The 27,041-nt window shown below is 40.2% G+C and overlaps 1 protein-coding gene across 1 annotated transcript in view; it reads right to left on the reverse strand.

The window, feature by feature from the left end:
- VEPH1 (ventricular zone expressed PH domain containing 1) overlaps positions 1-27,041 on the reverse strand; it is a 206,603-nt gene that overhangs the window by 64,238 nt on the left and 115,324 nt on the right. The window contains exon 9 of the mRNA XM_014796244.2: positions 25,849-26,246. Coding sequence (XP_014651730.1) covers positions 25,849-26,246 — 398 coding nt within the window. The remainder of the gene's footprint in view (positions 1-25,848; positions 26,247-27,041) is intronic.

A 27,041-nucleotide genomic window follows, 5' to 3' on the forward strand; every position in this document is an offset into this window, starting at 1 on the left:
AAGCTCTAAGGTAGGCTTGATATTTTGCAGTATTTAAAGCATAGGTGAGAGAAAAACTTTCTTGCAGCAGAATAAGGGAAAAAGTAGCTAACATTGATTGTTTGGTTTTTGTATGTTGGGCACCGTTGTAAGAACTTATGTGTGTATGGCCACGCAGTGCTCACAACAGTCCTATGATGGAGATGTTTCCCGTTTCGAGGAAGAAGCTGAGGCTCAAAGGCGTCAAGTAATTTCCCATGCATAGACTAAGCAGCAATTAATAACAGTTGAAGTAAAAGAGGGATTTAATCTATATCTAGGTATTTTTAATTATGTAAATCCTATTATAAATTGTGTGTCACTTTCATTTACACGGTATTTAGAGATTAGTTGATAGTTTATTTTTGGTTTTGATCTTTATAGTACAATTGGATGAGTTATGTGGCACATTTCCATTCATGCTCAAACCTCTCTTGAGAGATGCTCACATGATTGACCCGTGAAACCCCAGCTCAGGGTGTCTCTGTTCCCCAGTGAGAAACATCTGGCCTGGAAGCACAGCAATCAAGGAAATAAATTGCCTCTGTCAAGTTAGCTTTGGAAACTAGAAAGTCTATAGTAGACTTTAGAAAGTCTATAGAAGAAGCAAATGCCAAAATTATTTTTCTATAAATTAATGTTACACATGACAGAGGTCAATATATCTTTGAAAGGTTTCTTTTTACCCATTGCTTCTTTCAAGTTGTATTTAAGTATAATTTGTTTCATTCATATGTGACCTAAAATCCAGAGATGATAGTATTAATCATCATAATTAACATTACACAGGGGGCCGGCCCCGTGGCTTAGTGGTTAAGTGCTCGAGCTCCACTACTGGTGGCCCAGGTTCGGATCCCGGGTGCGCACCGACGCACCACATCTCCGGCCATGCTGAGGCGGAGTCCCACATACAGCAACTAGAAGATTGTGCAACTACAACATACAACTATCTACTGGGGCTTTGGGGAGAAAAAGGGAAAAAAAAGGAGGAGGATCGGCAATAGATATTAGCTCAGGGCTAGTCTTCCTCAGCAAAAAGAGGAGGATTGGCATGGATGTTAGCTCAGGGCTGATCTTCCTCACAGAAAAAAAAAAAAAACATTACACAGAGTCAACTTTTTGTACTATTTCTGCTTAATTAATTATTTCTACTATCATTTTCTTTTTGCTGCCCAGAGAAAAAGTTAAATCGTAGAGTAGCAATTTGGTTGCTACTGGTTCAGCTCCCAGAAACTCAACCTTCTAGTCGTAAATTTGGAACAGCTGGTTATATATTTTGTCTTACAGAGATAGAAAGATCTATTGGAGAACTACGGTGAGAGTTAACAGGGTTGAATTATCGCTGCCCCAACTGGCTATTTCCCAATGGTCCATGGGGTAGCATGAACTTTGGGATGAGAAGACAATCAACATTCATTCAACAGAGGCTGCAGAAGTGGCCTATTGCCCCTAGAAGCTCTGGCATCTCAAATATTTGCCTTGTGTGGGATATCTGATGCCAGCTGCCAGTTAAAAATCATAAAGTTCCAGAGCTGAAAGGGACTTTGAGTGGCAGTCTTGGTCATATAAGTCAAGATTGCAATGGAACCAGTTTGGAAAGCTATTCTTTTCTTTAAAATCTTGAGATTCAAAAACACTTGAAAGCATGGCAAAGCACACAATTCAATTTTCCCAATGTATTTAGATCATGATGGCTTCATTTTGAAATGAAATAAAATGTTTCTACATTGGCAAGTCCTCATTGTCAATTTTTCAGCTTCACTGAGAGCCCTCTCCTGTGAAGGGGAATCTGAGAACCAGAAAGTAAGATGAGAGGTGTTTATGACCCAGAGCCAGCTTGAAAATGGTTGAGATATTTAAAACCCATCTATACCGTGTGATAGCATCCTGCTCAAAGGAAATCTCTTAGCAGAAAACCACTGGGCTGGTGTTCCCAGGAGAGGACTTGCCACATTCATGAATTCACAATCATCTGAGCAATCCCACAGTGTCTGGTATTGTTCTGTATGAAAAAACTCTATACGGAAACCCTAATTATTATTAAGCCCTGGCTGAGGTCCTGGATTGAGCGAAGCAGCAGCAAAAGAGCAGGTGGGATACGTGAAGAGGGGTCTTTCCCAGGATTTGGATGGCAAAAGGCAAGAAGTAGCTGAAGTGCTATTTCCATAAGCACTTAGGAGGAGCCTAAAAATGGCCATGTGCTCCAGGTATAAATGTCACGGAACACACCCTTGCATATGCCAGCCATGGCCACCTATCAAAGGCAACAATCTCCCATGACAGGCTTTGCCTGAGCCACTTCCAGAACCAAAGGAGGCAGACTTGGTGGTTAACCAGGAGCTCTGTCACCTCAATGTTGCTGGGCTGGAAATAGTCTGGGCTGAGATGAACAGAGATGGAGATACATGAACAGTGAGCCATGGGTCCTCACTTTCTCCCACTCCATCTCCTCACTGGAATGGAAGCTGGCTCTCAATCCTACCTAGCTGCTGCCAGTGCCTTCCCATCTGGAGCCTGGCCTGTTCGTGGGTCTCCCTGCACCCACTTGAATGAACTATGCCGGGAACATGCTCTTGGCATTCATTTGCTGCCAAGAACTGCATCTGTTCAAGAGCTCTCGTTGCCCTGCGAAGTTCATCCTTTTAGATATGATTTTAGGCCTTATCTGCCGAGCCACTGCTCACGGCCCTGCAGGCTTTCTACCTCATGAGTCTGGGGGGTGTCATTCCCACAGGCCACTGTATAAATGGTGCCCTTCTGGAGTTGGGCACAGCAGAGGGCCTGCCCATCCAGTGCAAGTGAGCCACACTCCTTGGACAGTGTGATTTGGGATTGTATGGAGATCCCTGGAAGAGGCTGACGTTCTATTCTAGTTGGTTTCTTTTCATCCATGATGTCTTACCTCCATTCTCTGAGCTTATGATATTCTTTACTTTTCTCAACCCCCTGCATGCCTCCGTGGCCAAGACCCTGCTGTATGACTTAACCAAACTTCATTTAGCTTACTGAGTCTAGGAATGAAAGATAGGGAGGGAGAGATATATTTGAGAAATTGCCTGTAGCTCTTGTTCCAACAGAAGACGACTGCGAGGGCCACAGGTTACCTTTGACTGCAGCAAACACAGTGGATTTGCACTGAAAGAGAACTGGACTTGTACACTTTCATGGCATGTTTATGTTCAATGGTAATTAGGCAAATAAACAATAAAGGCAAATACATAATAAAAATATTATTCAAACTGTCTGTTCTTTAAGAACTGAAACTTTATCAACATTATTCTGAGAGCCTGAGAACATTCTGCCATAAGCTTTATCATCACAGAACAGGGTCAGCTCAGCACAGCAGCTGATGGTACTGACTCTGCTGTTAGACAGCCTGGGATCAAATTTCAGGTCTACCATCTGCCAGTTATGTGGTCTGGGGCAAGTTGTTTTCTCCTCTACATTTCAGTTTCTGCATTTGTAATTTAGGAACAAGAATATATTACTCAGGGTAGAGTAAAGCATTTAAAATTCTGCCTAGCACATAGTGCTTGCTGCTGCTAGTAGCACAGAGGGGTTAACCTAGAGCCATTCTATAATTATGCTTATAATATTTATTTATGGAGTATCTACTGCTTATTAAGAATGGAGTTTGTCACAGAATGCATGGTCATATATTTAAAAAAATTTTATTATAAAATACACAACGTAAAATTTACCATTTTAACATTTTAAAGTGTACACTTCAGTAGCATTAAGTGCATTTATGATGTTGCACAACCATCACCTCCATCTAGTTCCAGAACTTTTTCATTACTTAGATGGAAACCCGATACCCATTAAGCAGTTCCTTGTCATTCTCCTTTCTCCCAGCCCCTGGAAACCACAAATCTGCCATTTGTTTCTATACATTTGCCTATTCTGGATCCTTCATATAAACGGAGTCATATCATATGTGAGTTTTTGTGATAGGCTTCTTTCATTTAGCATAAAGTTTTCAAGATTCATTCATGTTGTAGTATGTATCAGTACTTCATTTCTTTTGATGACTGAACAATATTCTGTGGTTGGATGTGCTGCATTTTGTGTATCCATTCATTCATTCATGGACATTTGAGTTCTTTCCACCTTTTGGTTGTTGTGAATATACCTGGTACGAACATTCATGTACATGTTTTTGTTTGAACACTTGTTCTCAATTCTTTTGGATATATACCCAGGAATGGGATTGCTGGGTCATAAGGGAATTCTGTGTTTAACTTGTTGAGGAATGGTCATATATTTTTAAACAACTATTTTCTTGTCCTTACAATGTCTAAATTTAAAAATAAAACCATCACATTAATTGTGAAGGAAATGTACCTGCAGTGACATCTGCAGTCACTTTCTTGGCCCCCTGATTGCACAGACAGGTGAGACCAACCCTTACAAATAGTACTCAAGTCGAGAGCATCTCTGATTGGGTGACTGACTGGTTATAATTACAGAAAAGGCTTATTGTGGCAACATCGTCCATATTTTTTGGATTAACTTCAATGTTGTTTCTAAGATTTCCAGAAATTTAACCAATACTCCCCCCAAAATAGGAATTGATTTAAATGATTGCATGGATACTGTTATTACTTCTCCTGTGAATTTTGGTAACCACTAGAAACAATGCATCCTCCAACAACAGTGATGAGTCTAAGTCAGCTCTGGGAAGAGGAACCTGAGGACTTATCCAATCACAAAGCCTCCAGGGCAAGTTCATTGGGAAGAATCAACTGTTTTCTCCCATGCACTCTTGATGGTTGCCAAATACAAGTTAGACGTCCAAACAAGAAAAATACAAAGTAGTCAACATCAATGCAATCAGAAATAAATCTGGGATGTTTTCATAGGTGCTGGTACAATTTGCAGACACAAAAGTAATTTTGGAATTTATATGAATTTTAAATCAAATACATACATACATATATATGTGTGTGCATATATATATATCTGAATGATGCTAGTACAGTTGATTTCTGGCAATGATACAGAGTCACTTTGTGGTCACACTGAATTTGTGGAAGCCCATATGTTATAAATAAACATTTAGCTCTACCAAGCAGAGATTTATCAACAGTTGTGCAGAGGCAAACAAGACAGGCAAGCTGTGACCCTCTGCAGGTCCCGTTCCATGTGCTACCCATTACCTTACAATTCCACAAGATGTATAACAGCAACCAGATTTAGGGCATAGAAAATTTTTGGAAATTTTACTATTAAACTCCACTAAAATGGGTCTTATACATTTCTTCACCCTGAGGAAAGAATGATGAGCCTAAGATTGTCTATATGTGAGTCGTCTACGTATCTAAGACCTTCTGGCCTTGCCACCACCCAAAAGCCTCAAGAAAACACTCTTAGGAGAGTGATATATATTTACCAAGAGGTTCGATGATGTCAGATAGGTTGGTGCAAGATGCATGAGACCTTCACATAGTATATATCAACTGTCTCAAACTCTTTGAAGCTCTTGCAGGCAGTGGCCTTTAGCAACTCTTAACCAGGCCTGGCTTTCCTAGGATGTCCACTAGGGATCTGTCCTAAGTTGGTTTTATAATCATGTGTTTGACATGGGAAAATTAGGGAGAATCTTGTTTCATTTTCTGCTGCTAAATGAGGTTTCACTGAATAGAAAGCAACTAATTTTGTGCAGCCAGTTCTGGGGGCGTACCATGAATTTGGAAGCTAATTTTAGAACATAATTCTAGTCTTAAAGAAACTCAATACTGCAGGCTACAAGTATGACTAACAGCCTCTGAGGAAGGGATTTTCATATGAACACTCTTAGAGCATAAATTCCGAAGGATGTTACAAATTACTTTTCATTGGTGCAGTTGCTGTAACAATATGGAGAGCTGTTAAGCTTGAAGAAGGTTGATTTCATTTATTACCCTGCACCAGGGAAACATCTAACATCATCGTCATTAATAAATACTTTGGGGATTTATCCAGTCAGGGGCATTGGGCTGGGTACTGAAACTATAAAAAGACTTATTGAGAATCTTACAATTAAAAAATAGATATTAGGAATATATGAATATAAAAAAATAACAATCCAGGGTTAAGCAGTGCCTGGAATCACCGAGGACAGAGGAAGTAAGACTTGATGAATGCGGGGTAGATCTAGGGATAAATGGAGCAGTCGGCACCTAGAGGGGCAATGGCGTGGGCAAGGCATAGAGCTGGGGATGTAGATGGCTCGTCCACAGAGGCCGATGGGGTAGACAGGCAGTGACAAGGCCACAAATCCGGGGTCAAGTCCTGACTCTGCCACCTATTGGCTATAGCATTACCTTGGACAGGTGTTTTGACTTTCTGAGTCTATTTTCTCATCTATAAAATGAGGACAATGAGAATTAGACTGCAGGCTTTCCATCTAGATTAAAGGAAGTAATTTATTCAATAAATATTCATTATGCACAATACAGATTCTCAGTACAGTCAGCTATTCTTACTAATAATAAGTCGACCCATTTGGAAAGAGCAAATCCATGTGAGAAATTACTGGAGCCTGAAACTAGGGGCACAGCCACATCCCAACATGAATGGCAGTCACCACCAATTTACAACTCTCAGTTCCAACACTGATACAAAGACAAACCAACAGCAGAAACCAAACGGTGGTCTATTTCTATTATTTATAATACATATATTTCTTGATTCAATAATCTACAAGTAATTCCCTATTTCTTGTTTGTTTGTTTTTAAGAGGATAAGGGTTAGCTGGGAAGAAGGTAGTCAAAATAGAAGATGTAAAAAAATAAAATGCAAAATATCCAGACATATGAAAGTTAGATTGGACTAATAAAGCTCCTTATGAAGATTTGGCTTTTTAAGCAGTAAAAAAAATAATCTGTTCAAAGGGATTTCATAGATTATAGATATAGACTCACAGGAATTTTCAAAAACTCTTTCATTCACCATGTATTTACTGAGCTCCTACAGTACAGATATTAGATGTGCAGTAGTAAATAAAAGATGTGCTACCTAGTTTGTCTATTCAACAAAGAATAATACACAAAAATACAAATGTGATAAGTGCTGTGAAGGAAAAAAAAGGGGGGGGGAAGCCCCAAAGACCAATATGGGAATGGCTATTTTTGATTGGGTGGGGCTCAGAGAGGGCTGCTCTGAGGACAAGCAGGAGTGAGAGAAGTGAAGGGTGAGGGGCAGTGTGGTCCAGGTCTGGGCCCTGAGGTGGGAAAGAACCTAGGCGGTGGGCTGGTGCACACAGTCCTCAAAGACCATGACAGACCTGGTAGCCTATCTTCTTTTTAAATTTATATAAACCTTGACCACAATAGATGATTTCAAAGCCAAATTGGCCTGGATGACCTCTAAGATCCATTGGCAACTCTTGGACTAGAACTTCAAAACTAGTTCTGGCAACAGGGGTAGTCTAATCCCCACCATACATAGAAAGATGACTCACAAAAGACCCTCCAGCTTCAAGAGATCTCATTCACAAAAAGCAACTCAAATCAGATGTAGTGAATTTACAGGAAACGATGTGAAGACAGTTCCAAGAATAAAATGGTACTAAAGAGTGTAGCAAAGGTGGCAGGGTTAATTTTATTTCCTAATTAAAATTATAACTCCTTCCTGCTTGAACCACCAGGTACCTCGCACTGAGTGAAACAGCCAAAGCTCTTCCTGCAGGCCCAACATGGCAAATGGCCGCTATTCACCTCTCTCTGATCTGCCGAGTCGGCCTTTCCCCAAATACAACTATCACTTAACATAAATCCAAGGGTAAACCACGGCAGGTTGTCTGCAGATGTCCTCACAGATGGTCCTGGGCATGCGGGTGCCTTTGTATCCACATTAACATTAACTCCAGTAGGCTGGAGAACCAGATGCCCCCCTGAGCAGACAGCAGCTAGTGGGAAGTGATGGCAGGGATAATGCTCCACTGCCAGGGAAGGTTCCTGGTTCCTTGTATTTCATGCCTTTCCTAATCTATGTGGGGAGGAGGGGCTGCTAAAGTTTATTTGATTTTAATTTTACCTTCTGTCAAAACTGAAAATCAGTAACAAGCCCCCTCTCCTAATCATCTTCATCAATACTATGACGCTCTATGCTCGATGAAATGCTCTCTGAAAAGCTGCTGTTGAAAAGCCCAGTCTGTGTGTATGGGATATTGGAGGTATTTTTTCTTTGATATTCTCAAAGAGAGTAGACCAAACTAAGAATGAAAGGAAACTAAGAAATAAGGAAATGCAAATACAATGAACTCGGACAGGAGATGAGAACATCAAAGAGAGGGAGAAGATAGGAAGATCTATTATGAGGAAAGGAAGTCAAATCAAAGGAAAGACAATAATGTGATGGAGGTAGTAATAACTCAAGAAGTTCAATTTTTTTCCCCTTTGAGTAGAGCGAAGAGGACCCGAATATAATTAGTGTCTGCTTTGGGACAAAAAAGAGAACAGAGCACAAAAACTGTCTGTCTCAAAAAAATCTCAGTCAACTCTGCATATTTTTTTTCTCATCAATTCTCCAAATACTCTACTGAAAAGAAGATGGGAGTTATTGGCTCAGAGTTAGTGAAGCCTGTTGTATATGACCGCCGTGACCCTTGAAGTTTGCATCTGTCACAACAGCACACGCCTTCCAACACACTGCCTTTGTCTGCTTGTGTCACGCAGGGCTGTGGAGGGAGACACGGAATAGCCCACCTGGCACCATAGCTACCAGCTTCCCTCGGTCTGCACTTCCTTCTGCAGACAGAGACCCAGACATGCAAATCAGCATCCCAGAAGCCTCCTTACTACTATTTCTTGTTTTCTGATTTTCTGCCCCTTCCTTCCTCACACGATGGAATCTCATCAATGGATGGTAGGAGTGACACGGCAAATATGAACACATATTTCCCTTGGGTCTTAGAAAGAAGGCTGGAGGGAAAGGGTTTCAGAACAGCTTAATAGCAGTAAAAGCACTGGATGTTAAACTCCTAGTTCATGTTGGCACTGTTCTTCTCATTCCAAAAGCCTATTGAATACCAAAACATTTACAGTCGGAGTCAGGGCACCGCCCCAGGCCACTGATCCCGACCCCTCCACCACACCCCAGTCTACTTACTTGGAGTATTACAGATAACCTAACTGTGGCAGCTCACATAGTGACTGCATTGGGTTAGGACGCAGCTTCCCTGAGAAGCAGTTTGCTGTCCCTCCAACACTAGATCACTAGATCTCAGCAGACCTGTACAAAATCTCTCTCATGTGGCACCTCTCTTGGACCACAAAGGGTATGACCAGGTACTGTTTACTGCCAAGTTTGCATATCCTTTACCCAAACATTTTGTTGCCATCCTTCATCTGCTGTCTTCTCCTCCGGTCTCCTAAGCTTATACCTTTTCATTCCTTTATTATCATTTAAGTAGAATTTTAATGGTAGTGGAGAGAAACGTGTTCAACCAGCCATGTTTACTGGAAGTCTTGTGTGTGTGTGGGGGCGGGGGATGTCAGAAACCCTTAAACACCATCTAACATAAAACTGCAGGTGAATGTGGCAGCCAATAAAAACTGACTGTCTAGAAGAAGGCTGATGAACTATGGCTGTGGCCAAGTCTCACTCCCTGCTTGTGCCTGTAGACTAAGCTTCAGTGGAACCCAGTCATGCCCGCCCATTTACGTATTATCTATGGACACTTTCACACCACAACGGCAGAGTCGAGTAATCGCAACAGAGGCCATACGGCCTGTCTCTGTCCCCAAATATTTACTATCTGACCTTTTACAGAAAAAATTTGCCAACCTCTAGTCTAGAACACAAGCTAATAACAATGATTAATATTGCAAGACTGGGGGCTGGCCCGGTGGTGTAGTGGTTAAGTCCGTGTGCTCCACCGCACCGACCCTGGGTTTAGATCCTGGGCGCGCACCAACGTACCGCTTGTCAAGCCGTGCTGTGGCAGCGTCCCATATAAAGTGGAGGAAGATGGGCACGGATGTTAGCCCAGGGCCAGTCTTCCTCAGCAAAAAGAGGAGGATTGGCAGACGTTAGCTCGGAGCTGATCTTCCTCGCAAAAAAAAAAAAAATTGCAAGACGATGTAAGCATTTCTCTATATTTCAAACTTGTTTGATGAATGGGGAGAAAATATTTGCAAGTCATATATCTGACAAGGCATTAATTTCAAAAATATATAAAGAACTCATACAACTCAACAACAAAAAGATAAACAACCCAATCAAAAAATGGGCAGAGGATACGAACAGACATTATTCCAAGGAATATACACAGATGGCCAACAGGCATATGAAAAGAGGTTCAACGTCACTAATTATTAGGAAAATGCAAAATCAAAACTACAATGAGATATCACCTCACACCCATCAGAATGACTATAATTAACAAGATGAGAAATAATGAGTGTTGGAGAGGATGTGGAGAAAAGGGAACCCTCATATACTGCTAGTGGGAATGCAAACAGGTGCAGCCACTGTGGAAAACAGTATGGAGAGTTCTCAAAAAATTACAAATAGAAATACCATACAATCCAGCTATCCCACTACTGGGTATTTATCCAAAGAACATGAAATCAACAATACAAAGAGATCTATGCACTCCTATGTTCATTGTAGCATTACTTATAATAGCCAAGACCTGGAAGCAACCCAAGTGCCAATCGACTCATGAATGGATAAAGATGTGGTACATATATACAACGGAATACTACTCAGCCATAAAAAAGAAAAAATTTTCCCAATTGCAACAACATGGATGGACCTGGAGGGTATTGTTAAGCAAAATAAGCCAGACAGAGAAAGACAAACACTGCATGATTTCACTCATATGTGGAAGATAAACAAACACATAGATAAAGAGAACAGATCACGGTTACTAGAGGGGAAGGGGGTTGGGGGGTGGGCAAAAGGGGTAAGGGGGCACATATGTATGGTGACAGATAAAAACTAGACTATTGGTGGTGAGCACAATGCAGTCTATACAGAAACTAATATATAATAATGTACACTTGAAATTATACAATGTTCTAAATGAATATGACCTCAATAAAATAAAAAGAATTGGGGGAATTATTACATTTAATCTTAGTGTTAATGCCACAAGAAGGAAAGAAATATGTTTCACCATGGATGAATGTACTTTTAAAGAAAAGTACTGATCTAGATACAATATCTTATATCCAATATAGCTGTGAGATAAATGTTACTCATAGAAGGAAATCTGATATCTCTTCACATATTAAATTAAAGAAATGTTAGTTGACTAGCAGGTCTGTTGTTTCCAGTGCTTCAACAAAATAACTCCATTTTGAAGATTATCCTGCTAAAATTTTGTAGCAAATGGTAGCTATAATTGCACATTGCTGCTTTAGATCTTTAAATTGTACTTCTAAGCTAGTCCACATTTTCAAACCCAAATTTTCACCACCATGATTAAAAAGTGAAGCGTCTTTGAAAAATAGCCCTTCCCTAAAAGCTCAACATATTTTGCAACATAGAAAAAGTCCTGGAAGGAAATACATAGAATTTCTAAGGGTGGTAAAATGGTAAGATTAAGGATGACTATCTTTATCCTTTTCTCTATTTTCCAAATTTTTACAGTGAACATTACACTTTCATAATTGTAAAAAAAAAAATTTCAGTAGGAATTTTTTTCCGCCAGGAAATGGATTAGAATTGGGCTGTGCTATTAGTTGATAGATTCAATTAATCTATCAGCTGTCACAAAGTTATGACAGGGGGCTGGCCTTCTGGGGAACAAGTGATGAGTTAAGTTTGTTTTATATACAAAACAGTTTCAGGCAGTATCAACATCAGAGGTGCCAAATACTCAGAAACTAAGAATTGTGTCTGAAAATCTTTGGCTATAAATAAATTGGCAATTGGTTTTGTTTCGTTTTTTTCTCCATCTTGCATGTACCATTTTTAGTTTGGAGAATAAGATCATTCTCCCCACAGGTGACACAGCCTGTGCAACTGTTCCGGGTAGGAGAAGTCTTCACCTCCGCCCCTGCTCAGCCCACGCCTTTCCTAGATCTGGGTGGTGGGGTTGCAAGAGTTGCCCTGCGCCCTCCTCCCCTCGTCCATGTCTTCCTACAGATAAAAATTCATGTGCAATTAATCTCCATGATAGCTGGAGCCTGTATGGAAATACTGATTGAATTTCAGGTAAGAGTACTAAAGCTTTTAGGAGTACTATATTTTGGATGCTTACCTCATTTAATTCTCAAATACGCAATGAATCGTCGTTATTGTAGAAGAGAGACTTCTGGTTCCTACTCTGGCTGCCAGATCCCGTGTTCCTAACCACCCCACCCAAGCGCCTCCCTCGCACTTCTCTTCTGACTTTACGAAGAACTATAATGAAGCTCATTTATGTAAAAAAACTAACAGTTATCAGTTTCCACTAACTCAGTATTTTCTTCAATACATCAAACGTTTTGAAAAATACCATGCACATATTCCCAGCAAATGATAAGCCATTTTGCCTCTTTTTTAATGCTAAGTTTGAGATACAGTTTCTTTATTTGTGGCAGTTTCTGTGGGTTTTCAACCTTTTGTGCTGCACAAGACAATTAACCTTTCTTTTCCTAATTAAATAAAGGCTGTCAGCCTAACCATAAGTGGAAAGCCACGCGCAATGCTAGAGTCCACTTGACAGAGACTACGATTCAGTTGCACATTGACAGTGCGCACACCATCTCCGGGCAGGCCTGCTCCTTGCTCTTCACTTGTTGGTTCACTCGTTCATTCATTCATTCAGCCATGTGTGTTGAGCACGTGCTCTGCCCAGCACTGTGCTAGGCTCCAGGGGTGGAGAAGGTCCAGAGTCCACAGCGATGTTGCAAGGATATCAACTCAGACCCACAGTGCTGCCTGCTGGGCTGCTGTGGTTAGGATACCCCACTCTAACTGTGGCTCTGGGACCCCAACTTCCCCCTTCCCGGCACTCTCAGCAGGTGTCCCACAACGTGTGTGAGTGTGGGGGGTGTTAGATAACTGGGTTATTTAAGCCAGAGGCCTGAAAGCCAAGCTATTGTAAACCTAAAAAAGGCACCCTGAGTCCTACTCCAGGGCCAAGGGAATCTCCTCTGGCTCCAAGTGCTACTTTTGTCCCACCTTGGGCCCGGCTGAGGCCCCCAGGGGCTGAGAAGACCGTATCTGGTACCCTGGCCTTCTGCTTGCCCAGCTGGGAACTTCATATGAGGATCGTGAAAGGCTCCAGGAAGCCCCTTTCCGGGGCACAAAGAAGTATTTTGGGAAGGTCATTTATCTGATGAGGGCAGTGACCTCTGATCTGGGAAGGCCTAAGCCAGCTGCAAGGGCTGACTCTGGCTGGACTTGTTGCTATGTGGATTTCTCTGCTCTGGTCAGCTGGCCACCAAAGATGTCAACTCAGCTCCTCCTCCTGGGCTAGTGTTGTCAAGCACTGGGCCCTGCCCTGGGGGAGCAGGTGCAAAGGCAGCTCACAGGCTCCAATTGCTCTTATGACACTGGCCCATTCACCTGGGACACCCCACCCCCACACTCTTCCTTGTAAGTTTTTGTGTCTCCAGACCCTCATCTGTCTGGAGAACGTCAGCCCCTTCTGTCTGGAGGAAAGGGACAAAGGATGAGAACACAAAGGAATGCACTAGTAGATATTATTTGAGGCTCCTGCCCAAGATGGTGGTGGTAGTGTAGACTTTGGATTGGAAAAGAGAAGGGGAATTCTTCTCAGACTCGTTATGGTACCTAACCCCCATCATTACTTCATCTTGGGGGTAGTTCCAAGCCCAGCCTTACCTCATGTGAATGAGTAGAGTGGCCTATCCACATCTCCCTGTATAAACCTTGCCCACAACCAGCTGATTCCATGATTCCATGTCAAGTTATGTTTTGCTTTGTTTTTAATGGTATCTGAGATGGAAGGAAAGGATCTTGACCAAAACCAGAAAAAGATTTTCTTTTTCTTCAAAAGTCAGTAGGGTCATCATTACAGCAATCTGGGTAGAGGTCTCTTATTAATACCAGCAAAGGTCATGTCTTGATGAGATTTCTTTTTTTTTTTAATTTTTTTCTTTTTTTAATTTTTTTTCTTTTCTTTTTTTAATTGCAGTAACAGTGGTTTATAACATTATATAAATTTCAGGTGTACATCATTATATTTCGATTTCTGCATATGTTACATCATGTTCACCACCCAAAGACTAATTACAACCCATCACCACACACATGTGCCTAATCATCCCTTTTGCCCTCCTCCCCCCCCCCCTTCCCCTCTGGTAACCACCAATCCAATCTCTGTCTGTATGTGATTGTTTGTTGTTGTTTTTATCTTCTACTTATGAGTGAGATCATACGGTATTTGACTTTCTCCCTCTGACTTGTTTCACTTAGCATAATACCCTCAAGGTTCATCTATGTTGTCACAAATGGATGGATTTCATTGTTTCTTATGGCTGAGTAGTATTCCATTGTGTATATATACCACATCTTCTTTACCCATTCCTCCCTTGATGGGCACCTAGGTTGCTTCCAAGTCTTGGAAGCATTCGTGTTTTCATGTTCTTTGGATAAATACCCAGCAGCGGAATAGCTGGATCATGTGGTGGCTCTATTCTTAATTTTTCGAGGAATCTCCATACTGTTTTCCATAGTGGCTGCACCAGTTTGCACTCCCACCAGTAGTGTATGAGAGTTCCCTTCTCTCCACATACTCTCCAACACTTGTTTCCTGTCTTGTTGATTATAGCCCTTCTGACAGGAGTGAGGTGATATCTCATTGTAGTTTTGATTTGCATTTCCCTGAGAGTTAATGATGTTGAACATCTTTTCATGTGCCTGTTGGCCATCTCTATATCTTCTTTGGAGAAATGTCTGTTCAGATCTTTTGCCCATTTTTTAATTGGGTTGTTGGTTTTTTTGTTGTTGAGATGCATGTGTTCTTTATATATTTTGGAGATTAACCCCTTATCTGATGTATGGTTTGCAAACATCTTCTCCCAGTTGTTGTCTTTTCGTTTTGTTGATGGTTTCCTTTGCTGTGCAGAAAGAAGCTTTTTAGTTTGATGTAGTCCCATTTGTTTATTTTTTCTATTGTTTCCCTTGACGGGTCAGACATGGTACTTGAAAATATGCTGCTAAGATCAATGTTGAAGAGCATACTGCCTATGTTTTCTTCTAGAAGTTTCATGGTTTAAAGTCTTACATTCAAGTCTTTAATCCATTTTGAGTTAATTTTTGTGTATGGGATAAGATAATGGTCTACTTTCATTCTTTTGCATATGGTGTCTTGTTTTCCCAGCACCATTTATTGGAGAGACTTAATTTTCTCCATTGTATGTTCTTGGCTCCCTTGTCAAAAATTAGCTGTCCATAGATGTGTGGGTTTATTTCCATGCTCTTGATTCTGTTCCATTGATCTGTGTGTCTGTTTTTGTGCCAGTACCATACTGTTTTGTTTAGTACAGCTTTGTAGTATTTTGAAATCAGGGAGTATGATACCTCCAGCTTTGTTCTTTTTTTCTTAGGATTCCTTTGGCTATTCGGGGTCTTTTGTTGTTCCATATACATTTTAGGATTCTTTGTTCCATTTCTGTGAAAAATGTTGTTGGGACTTTGATAGGGATTGCACTGAAAGATTTCTATTATCAGTAAAACACCTCATAGGGATCAGAAGAATTTAACAAACTGTATCTTGATGAATAAAGTGAAAATGAATTTGAAACACATGGATTACATTTCCTTAAGATGTGCATGAGTTCAAAAGTTAACAATAGCAATGCTTGACTAAAAGCATTTGGGAATTTCTTAAACTCCAAGTGTTCGAAAAACCAATTTCTAAGTTGAACTTAGATGGGTTCCCTTTGCCATCAGGGCACTAAAGTTTACATTAAAGGTATTCCCAGAGAACACTTTAACACGCTAGGGATGCCAATATGCTTTTGTTTCATTCTTTGTTTTGGAAATTTCCTCATATTATAGTGCTTTAAATTCTCAAATAAACCCTTTAATTTATACAATTACTGAATTACTTTAAGAAGACAGAATAATTCTTGTTGTTACACATAAACTAAAAATATACAATGGTCCAGGGAATGCAAAGTTAAATATGACGAAATTTCTGGAAACATTAACAAACATCTTCAGTGCTCAATGCACATTTGACATTGGAATTACAGAGAGACTGTACAATACCACTGTTGTAAGAACATAAAGGATGTCATGTTTGTCTTGATTCTTTTACTGTAGATTCAGTTGTTTATAAGAGTTCAAAGGCTTTGTTAAGAAACAATCAATCAAACAAACAGAAAGACAAAAACCCCAGGGTGTAACTGTATTTATGAACTGGTGTGACTGTAAAATAAAAATTCAGTAGAAAGACATGGTAGGGATGTAGGAATAGTCTTAACTGTCTACATTTACTGGAAAAGATAGCTTTTATTTAAATATTTTCAAGGTTCTTTTTAAAATAACTTAGAAAAAAAATCATGTACATTCAGTAGAGAAAAGATGGTCCAAAGTACGATGACATCAGTTCTTGTTAAAAGGAATGAGGGCCAATTGGATTAATCTGTAAACATCAGTGATAGGTTAATTCACATGCAGACGCTTGTCTCAATCCACTTTTCAATGTTTGGGGTTTAGGAAAGCATACATTGCCTCCAGCACGTTTTTGCTTAATCTTAATTCTCTGCATATTTTAAAGGAAATGTAATCCATATGTTTCTAATTCACTCACACAACTTGGCTAAGCATCGTTGAAGACATATTTGATACCCAAGCTGTTAATTTACCTACCATGAGGAACTAAATGTCATCTTCATTAAAAGTCAGAAGGTCACACAGTAAAAATTCAAACATACACCAAGGAGTAGAGTTTCCTGGCTTCCAAGCCTACTTATCCTTCCTTAAAAAACATATCCTGTGAGAAGAATCAAAGAACAAGGGGCATCACAACTTGGGTGCCAGGAACAGTCCAGATGACTGAGCCCTGTGTCTTTGACTGTCCTTGAGAAGAAAACTCATCTCCTCAATTAAGAAGTGATCATTAAATGAAGAGCCAGTTAATTAAATCACAAATTCATCGTAAGGAAGAAAATTCTTTTCTCTACTGCTGGGATCCGCTGGACTGTCTCTTTCCCGAGGTAGTAGTGCTTCTTAAACATTAATGTGCATATGAATCACCTGAGGGAACTTGTTAAACTGTAGATGCTGATTCAGAAGGTCTAGGATGGGCCTGAGAATCTGAGTTTCTAACAGGTACCCAGGTGATGTTGATGTTGCTGGTCCATGGACCACATTTTGAGAAGCAAGGCTCTGCTGCAGGGTTTCTCAACCACTAGTGATATTTGGGACTGGACTGCTCTTTGTCTTGGGAGGCTATCCTATTCATTGTAGGATGTTTAGCAGCATCCACTAGATGCCAGTAGCACCTGCCTCCCCTGCCCAAGTCATGACAACCAAAACTGTGTCCAGACATTACCAAAAGTCCCTAGCTGGGGACAAAATTGCCTCTGGTTGAGACCACTGCTCTATTGTTATGTTTAGGGGTTAAATGTTTGTTACATAATATAAACACCTCTCGATGGACTAGCTTTAGTGAGTGCAGCAGTTATCAACCAAATAAGTCAACAGCTTTCCTTTCTTTTTTCTCCTGAGCAATTATCATACTTTTATTTATGGACCCTGTGGATTTTTAACTGATTTTGTTTCTCTCCTTACTGTGGCCACAAGGGTGCTCAGAAGTAAATCTGCAAACCACATTTAGCAATTGTGAAAATTTCCAGGTATAAATTTCTGGAAAATAACTACTGGATTTATTTTATTTCTCTGTTTGTTTTTTTCCCCTCACATTGAGTGAATTATCTCTTTTTATTTTATTATATATTTTTATAGGCTCTCATATACAATTTGAAATAAGATTGGTTTTCCTTAAGTAAGGTGCACCAAAAATTTGAATAGAAATAGAGCAACCAGGACAAGCACAAGGCATTAATTTGCTGATAATGATTGGTCATTCGCTGTTTGATAGATATTAATAAATCTGGGAGATAGGGAGACAAGCCTCAAAAATATTGAACAGTCTAGCCTATTTTCTCCCAAGAAACTGTAGTAAATTGATGGACACAGATATCTGGAAAAAGGACAGGAAACTAACATGAAAGAAAAGTGTTTTGTTTTTTTTTTAACTTTACATTGGAGATATAAAATTAGCAATACAGTTGAGGCTGATGAAAAACTTGGCCAAATAACTAATGTTTTACATTTTGCCAGCTCTGACATAAGACACTTAGAATTAATTAATTTAGAGCATAAAGGATCTTAAAAAAGGACCTTAAAAATAATCCAGCTGAGTGATTTTCAAGTGTCTTTAAGCTGTGAAATTCTTCGTTTAAACATCTCTCAGGAAGGCCAATGTGTGAATCCAGCAAAATCAGAGCTGCTCTGTTAGCAGGGCAAGAGAAAGGAGGAACGAGGGGAGTCTGGGCCCTTTGAAGGGGCCCCTGGAGCTCTTTAAGGAGCACAGGTTGAAACCCATGATCCTGTAATGTACTCTTGGGATAAGGGTGGGACACGGTGGCACAAGGAGATGAAGTCAGCTCTTGGCGGAAGTGGAACTGCCCAACAGCAGAATTGGAACTGAAACCCAATTCTCCAGACTCTGGTCAGACAGGATGCTGGGAGTCTGGAGCTATCACCGAGATCCAAGTTACCAGCATGTCTGTTACTGAAGCCAAATACTGTCCTTAAAAAAGTCCAAACCTTGTAGAAATGTACACTTTAAAATGTGCAAGTTGCTCTTTCCCTCTCCCCTTCTCCTCCACCCCTGCCCGCAATCTGATTCTTCAGAGAAAACCAGGGGTAATAGTTTGATGTGTGTCCTTCTAGAACTCTACTCTCCATATATTTCTTTCTATCTATCTATCTATCTATCTACCTATCTATCTATCTATCTATCATCTATCTATCTAAGTCCTTTTCTTTGTTCTGGTTCTTAGCCAGCTCTATTTTTCCTTTTTTCATAGCATTTAACATTTTCCCACATCCTACATACTTTACCTATTTATCATTTCTATTATTTATTGTATGTCTTTTCCCACTAGAACAGTCCTTGTGAAGGCAAGGATATTTGCCTGTTTTGTTCACTAGTGTTCCCCAAGTTCTTAGAATGCTGCTGGCATGTAGCAGGCACTCAGAAATCTTTGCAGAATGAATGAATGGGGAATGAACAGTCAGAACAAATAAGCAGAGCACACAAGGATTTGTATGGCAGTGAAACTATTCTGCATGATACTACAATGGTGGATACATCCAAACAATGGAATATCATTCAGTGCTAAAAAGAAATGAGCTATCAAGCTGTGAAAAGACATGGAGGAATCTTAAATGCGTATTCCTAGTGAAAGAAGCCAATCTGAAAAGGCTGCTTAGAAACAGGGGGTTTGATGTGAGAAGTGGATTCATACTCAGTGTTTCTGCAATGGCATTACCCGCAATTGTGGCTTATTTTAATGGTGGCATAATATTTTAATGGCTGTTGAGTAATTGGTGTGAATATTTCATCGGAAAAATGATTATTTTCTGTAAAACAATTTAGTTGTAAAAGTCCAGCTAATTTTTTTTTAAGAAAAGAAAAAAATTGCATTTTATAATTTCTTACTGGTTTTTAATGTGGACAGATGAAATTGTGGACAGAGGAAACCCAGGAATTTGGTGTCCTTTACTGAGCTCACTTCAAGTGGGCCTGCCAACACATGACACGAGGCTCTGCCTGCTTCAGATAGACTCGTCTGCTGTCTGTAAACATGCATCTCTCTGAAAATGGACTGTAACACAAATGCATGCTGCCAAATTATCAAATACCTGCACTCCTGATTGCCAACGATGCAATTGCCTATGTTTTTGGAAAAACATTTATAAGTCCTCCATGGTCTGAAATTTGATGGCTGTTGTGGAGCAAACAAGCGAAAATTATCCTTTTGTCTTTTTCCTTTTCCTCTGTTATATTAATACCCTTTATCCAGCCGCATAATCTCTTTTCAGTTTCTTGGCTACTGGCTCTTCACCACCAATGAAGCTCAGAAATATGGATTTGCTCAGTTTTTAAATGAGATTTGATGATATCCGGAGACAATTTTGTTTCCCTACAGGGCATATACTGCCAGTTTCATAATGGAAGTAATTGAAAAAATAACATTCACTTTCCTGAAATTTGGTTTGTGGAAAACTGGACCGGAATATACTCTTCCGCTGGGGCCTATCAGTGGTTCAGGACCATTTCATACAGCACTGTATCCTTTGGAGTAAAGATAGGCCCCCCAAAACAATAATGGGTGACTGATAATAATCTCTGAGTATGAGCTTCCCTAGAAAAAGATAAAAATGCTTACTGCAGCTATGAGTATAATGCCATATAACCTTCTATTTTAAAAACAATACATTTAGAAGAATATGTTTAAGAATATAAAATATGTCACAGCAAATTACTTCTGCTCCTAAACCACCTCCTCCTCATCTTCATCCTCCTCCTTCTTCTTTTAATGTGGCTATCTTTAGGGTGAAATATGCTGAAATGCACGCCTGTGAATTTTGCTACATTTATGTATTTACTTTTGCCTCTATTCATTAGCAAGGCCCCTTTAAATGTATTAGAGACATACCCAAGGTGAACACTATATTAGGCGAATGGACTACTTCAAGGGTTTGGATGACTCATTTCATTTATGAGCAGATAATCTCTCCTTGATTTCCATACAAAATGGCCCATGAGTGTACATGCGCTTACCAATTCTACTATGAATCCTCTTCTAGTTGGGTGAACATACATCTCATCTGTTGATAAATATCAAGTAAACCAAGATGCAGATAAGCAACACACTCCTTTGTCCAATAGCATGATTAGGGCATTGTTCTTTATTTATTTGGATTTTCAAAGAAAATCAAGCGTTTTTTTTTAAGAAGGAGGAATTTTCAAAAATATAATTAATGGGAAATAAAGTTATCTGATGTCCTCTAGTGGAACTCTGCAACATGTTAAGTTGTGGATTTAAGTGTGTGACATCCTTACCAAGATTTGTGGTTACCTGCCTGGGCCTTGCAGCTACTCTCGGCTGGGGATGAACAAGGGCAGTAATCTGATGGTAGCTCCATAGAGGAGTTTGGAGGGGCTCTTTTCAAAAAGATTTGTAGATCTTCCTTTACCATATTATTTGAATGTTTCTCATGGGCCACTGCAGATGATTGGAACTAGGACATGTGTGGCAGGAGAAAGGAAAGGAGAGACATAGCCACCATTATATCTGTCTTCTTTCAACTGAAATCTACTCTTTGGGGAAATGGGAACTGGCAAGTAGGTAATCCAAGATAAATTCCAAAGCATCAAGAAAAATTCTCTAGAAAAATTTTTCCTAACAAGTGTTTTCCTAATGAACAGGGGCCCAGTGGACCACTTCAATGAAATGAGGCTCCAGGAAATTTGTAACATCTTCCTATTTGCTGTGTTTCTCTCTCAAATTGTGTGAAAAGCTTTAGAATTTTTCTCCGCCTTCAAATCTTACAACTCTCCCCATGGAGAAATTATCGTAACCCCATGATAAAGCCAATCTATTTTTAAAAAAAGAAAGAGAACAGAAAACATCCCCCAGAACCGTCAAGTGGATGAGCATTATCATCACCACCCCCAGACCGGATTCAGTGAGGAGAAAGAGGTCAGAACTGGTGTTGGCTTCACCTCTCGGCCATCCCAACATGACGCTGGACTTGTCTACATGCACAACTTCAATAAGGAAGCTTTGTAATTAATTAGGAAAACAGTGCCTGCTTCTTGATATTTACAATAAGCTTCATTTTATTTTATTTTTGTGTGTTCTTATATCCGTTCAAGTCAAGAAGAATCAACTCACATGGGTCTATTAGAGAAAGGACTACATTACCAGCTTTAAAATTAGCTTTCTGCAAGGCAGGCTTGCTGACATGCTCCACAGATGGGATATATTTCCACCCAATCAAGAAATACTTCAAAAAAAAAAGAAATACTTCAAAGTTAACCAAAGCAGCACTGATGGGTTCTTGTAAGCTTTTGTATCACCCTTTATAGAACTCCAGTGATGCGCCAGATTTTCAAGGACTTACTTCAATATCGTGCGTTTTTGTTTTTTTTTTAACCTCTAATCACTTTTGTTCACGTAAATGAATACCAGTGATTCATATTTTTAAAATGCCCTTTGGTAGATGAACTAAATTCCTTGTGTCTTGTATGTCATGTAATCAGGCCATGATATTAGACCATCACTGGGTACGAAGACAGAATTTTCAGTGGTTGGCAAACCTGCACCCACACCAGAGACCTGTCAGGCCAAGGAGAGAATAACTGTCCAGCTATGACGGGCTCTTTCATACCTGGATGATGCTGCTGACCCAACCTCAAGAAGACCCGGGGTTTCACATTTTCTCCAGACATGATAGATTTGTGCTGATCTATTTACACTCCATTGCCCGTCCCCACCGTGATGGATATCATGCAATCATAATGATGTGGTCACCACACAGTCTCACAGGCCCCTACTTACTCAATCGCCTCTGGCTGAGAGCAAAGGGATTTACCTCAGGAGGTAATCAATGACTTTAATCTCCTGCCTACGTGTTCCTTGAGGTATATCACATTCATCCGCCCCATGCCCTAATCTTTGAGGCTAACCAGACCACCTAATACTTTTTCCTTTGACATTTCTATAGAATACTAAAATAGCTAAACACACAGACTCTTCCATGCAGCAGCTCTCTACTGCCCACGGGCCCCGTCCTCAGGCAGCTCTCTACTGCCCACGGGCCCCGTCCCCAGGCAGCTCTCTACTGCCCAAGGGCCCCGTCCCCAGGCAGCTCTCTACTGCCCACGGGGGCTGTCCCCAGGCAGCTCTTTACTGCCCACGGGCCCCGTCCCCAGGCAGCTCTTTACTGCCCACAGGCCCCGTCCCCAGGCAGCTCTTTACTGCCCATGGGTCCTGTCCCCATGCTGAACACAAAATAAAGGTGCATGAATGAGTGGCTCGTGTCTGAAAATTCTTTTTCAACTCGAGACCCAGCAGCCCCACTTCAATAAGATGACTAACTGGGGTTAAGAGTGCTGTCTGTGATCTTGATTCGCCTCACACCCAATTCTGCTGGGCAGTGACTAGTGAGGTTCTTTCAATGGAGTTTATTACTGAAGTATTAGGTTGAACCATGTGAAAGTGATGTTTTTGTAGGTCAAAATAAGGAAGTTGAATATCAGTTTTTTCATATGATTCAAACTAAGAAAGCTTCTTTAAAGGGTTGTTTTATCATGTTCCTATAGTATGAACTTTGTAACTTCAGTCTAAGATTATTCTTAACATCTTGTTGTTGTTTTTGTTTCCTGTTGGCTATCTGTCTTAACTTTAAATGTTGTGGAAGTGGTTTTTATGCTTTGTCCCTTTGTTTCTTGATTACTTTGCAAAATTCAGCAAGAAAGACCAAATATGTCTCTTTTATACCAACAACACATTAAATGTAACACAATTCCTAAGCCTAAATCTTTCTTCAATAAATTTTTAAGGAAAGAAATGCAATATTGTTGAGCTGAGTGATCTTACAACAAAATTGTGTCAGCCAGATGACTGCTGGCATTTCGCTGAATAGTTTACACAATCCCTGAAATAATAACAATATGTCCCCTGCAGTCAGCATGAGTCCTTTCTTGGTGGATATATTCACAGTGAGTCATATAAATCTTCCATCCCTCACACATCTCTGTGCAAGGAATTTCCCAGGAACTTCCAGGAAATTACAAAAGTATGAATTAATTCCAAAATGTGAACTTAAAAAAATACATACTCAGTTCTAGGTCATTTCTGGTAGGAAACATCAGTATCAAAAGAAAATACTTTTTTCTTTTAAAATAAAGATGATGGATTCATTCAATATTTTGGAAAAAACCCCAAGTCACCTAGTTAACTCTCAGACTCCCAAACTAATTCAAGGCAATAAGAAATCATGTGTTTTTGACAACTAGATGCTTGAAGTTTCTCTGCTGGACTTCTTCACGTTTTCACAAGATTAAAACTCATTCTACAGGACATCTTTAATGCTTTAGTCTAAACTCTAAAAAAACCAAAAATTATTCTAGTAGATGGAAACATATCTAACCTTATATTTGCTACAGACTTTACCTGTCAAACTGGGCAATTCCTCTCATATTAAATTATATTAAATTCTCCAACCTGTGCATTAAATACATAGATTATTAGGGAAACAGGCCATTGTAAAGAGTTTGCATTGATTGAATTTTATTGATTTTAGCTATTCCCAAGCCTTGATATACTCAATCATCTAAAATTCATATTGAATACAAACAATATCACTTTTATCGTCACCAATTGAAAAAAGAGTTTTAAGAAGGCTAATCAACACAGTAACGTAAAGACCTTTGAAAATGTCAGATTCTACACAGACATGCTAAATAATAATATTTGTCATGATCAAATGCTTGAACCCCCCCTTTTCCTTTGTTAGCCTGAGAATGCATCCTTTCCTCTGATTTGGAGTGGGAGAAGGGATAGGGAGTAGAGTATGGGAAACAGGACCCTCCTAGAACCTAACCCTGGAAGGGGATGATAGTCAGAGGGTGGGTGGATATGAATTGGATTCACTATCTTCAGCTGTTTCCTTCTGGAAGATGGGCTGCCTGGCTTTCTCTAGGAGGGCTGTAGCCTGTGAAAAGATGGCATATTTTACTAGAGAGCTAGGACCTTCATCTAAATTTCAAGGGAAGAACATGGCTGCTGCCTAAGAATGACTGTAGGAAAGACCTAATTAGCTCGACAATGGCTTCAAGTCATCCAAACCTGTTTAACCCACTACCAGAAGGGCGAGCCTGCCCTAGCCCTCTGCCATTTAGTACCTGTGTCTCAAACCCACCATATTTCCCAGGACCAGGATTAGGGCACGAAATTCAAGGGAGCACCAGAAAATTTAGTAGTCAAGATAAATTAACATTTAAAAAAATCAAAATTAATACAAAAAGTCCATGAGGAACAAAAATATCAAAATTGTAAGTAAAGATGTGATCAATATCACTACCTACTCCTTTCGCCTCAGCTCCAATGTAGCTTGGCAAGACATCGTTACTGATTCTGTCTTTACTTAAAATTTTACTGAGCTTTTTGGCACCTCCTTAAATTGTGCACCGGAGGGAAGTCCGGGCCCTGACATCCTTTTCTCCCTTTGCCTTTGTTTTCTGACTGGCTCACGCTCTCACCAGCTCCTGGCCTGCATCACCTCCTGACTCGGCTTTTGCTTTTTTCCTTCTATAATCTCTGACAGATCAGGGATTGCGTCTGTTTGGGTCATAGCTGAATCTCACACAAAGCAGAATCTTTAGCACAGTGACTGGTGCTAAAGGCTGCTGCTTAAGTGCTTGTTGAAGGAATGGAAGAAAATCTCTTGGAGCTCAATGCTGTGCATGGCTTCGTTGTATGATTATGTGGCTAGAAAAATGCCTCAGCATGGACCCTTGCCCCAGACTCTGTTTTAGGGGCCACAGACCCCTTCTAGGGTTTTCCTGAACACTAGCGGCAAGGAACTAGAAACAATATATCTTGAGGTTTGAAAAAAATCAGACCTGGTGGACTTAGGTGCACCTAAGTAGATTCAAATGGGAATCAAAAAGATGATCGAACTTATTGTGGAAAAAAGCAATTAAAATAATGTAAGGGTGTTTCAAAATGATCTATTTTGCAAAAGATCCAGAAAAGGGTATGGTGATTCATGTGATTTGAGGTTTTTGATACTTTTTTTTCCCCAGTGATGTCTGAAATTTCTCAAGTTTGGGGAGTTTAGCACACTTACCTTCAATGGTACACTGATCAGGGACTGGAATCTTCTTTCCAATTTCCACAGCATATGCTTTCACTTTACTGAGGTTTTCCTTTAAGTGCAAGTAGAGCTTATCTTGGTATTCTACAGGACTAGTGGTTGCCTCTGGAGTTTCTTCCTGGTAGTTTTCTTTAACTGTTTCTGGCAAATTCTCTGATTCTATATGTATAATACTTGGGTGTGAAACTGAAGAATTTCCTAGCTGTGATCCATCAGTGTCTGCCTTAAAGGGCAACTTGTCATTTCCTTGGCTAAGCGGGTCTATGTCTGAAAGAGAGGTGCTGGCTGGTGTATCTCCACTCTCGACAACTTCCACCTCATCTGGACTCACGCCCTTCGTTAGCACCGTGTGCAACGCCAAACTCTTCGATCTACAACACAAAGAAAGGGAAAGCCAAGACAGTAAGGAAGTTGAGCTACCTCTCACTGACAAGGAAAAGAAAGAATAATAACACTGGCACAAGACTGAAAATTGGTGCTATTAACAGATTTGATAAAACATAGACCACCACCAAGTTACGTAATAAGCCAAACCTTTGATGGTCCAGGCCACCTCCAAAAACAAAGATTTAAAAATCAATTTCATGGCAAAACTGGCTGGAAAATGGTGGATTTACATTCTTTTTTATACTTTTGCTTCTGCTTTTTCATCAGAAACCGAGAGAAGCTTTTGATAGTTATTCTCAATATTGGCATATCTATATTTAAAAGGCGTTTTGAAAAAATAAGCCATAGGTTTGTTTTCCATTTGTATTCTCCTTTTAAAATAGCAAGATTCTGGGGCTGACCTGGTGGCGTAGTGATTAAGTTCGCGTGCTCCGCTTCGGCGGCCCTGGGTTCGCAGGTTCAGATCCCGGGCATGGACATAAGCACCGCTTGTTAAGCCACACTGTGGCGGCGTCCCATATATAAAGTAGAGGAGGACGGGCACGGATGTTAGCCCAGGGCCAATCTTCCTCAGCAAAAAGAGGAGGATTAGTAAAGGATGTTATCTCAGGGCTAATCTTCCTCACACACACACAAAAATAATAATAGTGAGATTTTCTGGACAATGAAAGCCCTGTGGATGACACTTCATTCATGAAAGGCTGGAGCTTTGAGTGGCTATAGGTAAGAGACATTTAAATACCGCCCTGTAACAGTGTAATAACAAGGCTAGTAGCAAA

This window comes from Ceratotherium simum, chromosome 15 (genome assembly GCF_057802395.1).
Source record: "Ceratotherium simum simum isolate JZ-2026a chromosome 15, ASM5780239v1, whole genome shotgun sequence".
Classification (NCBI taxonomy): Eukaryota; Metazoa; Chordata; class Mammalia; order Perissodactyla; family Rhinocerotidae; genus Ceratotherium; species Ceratotherium simum.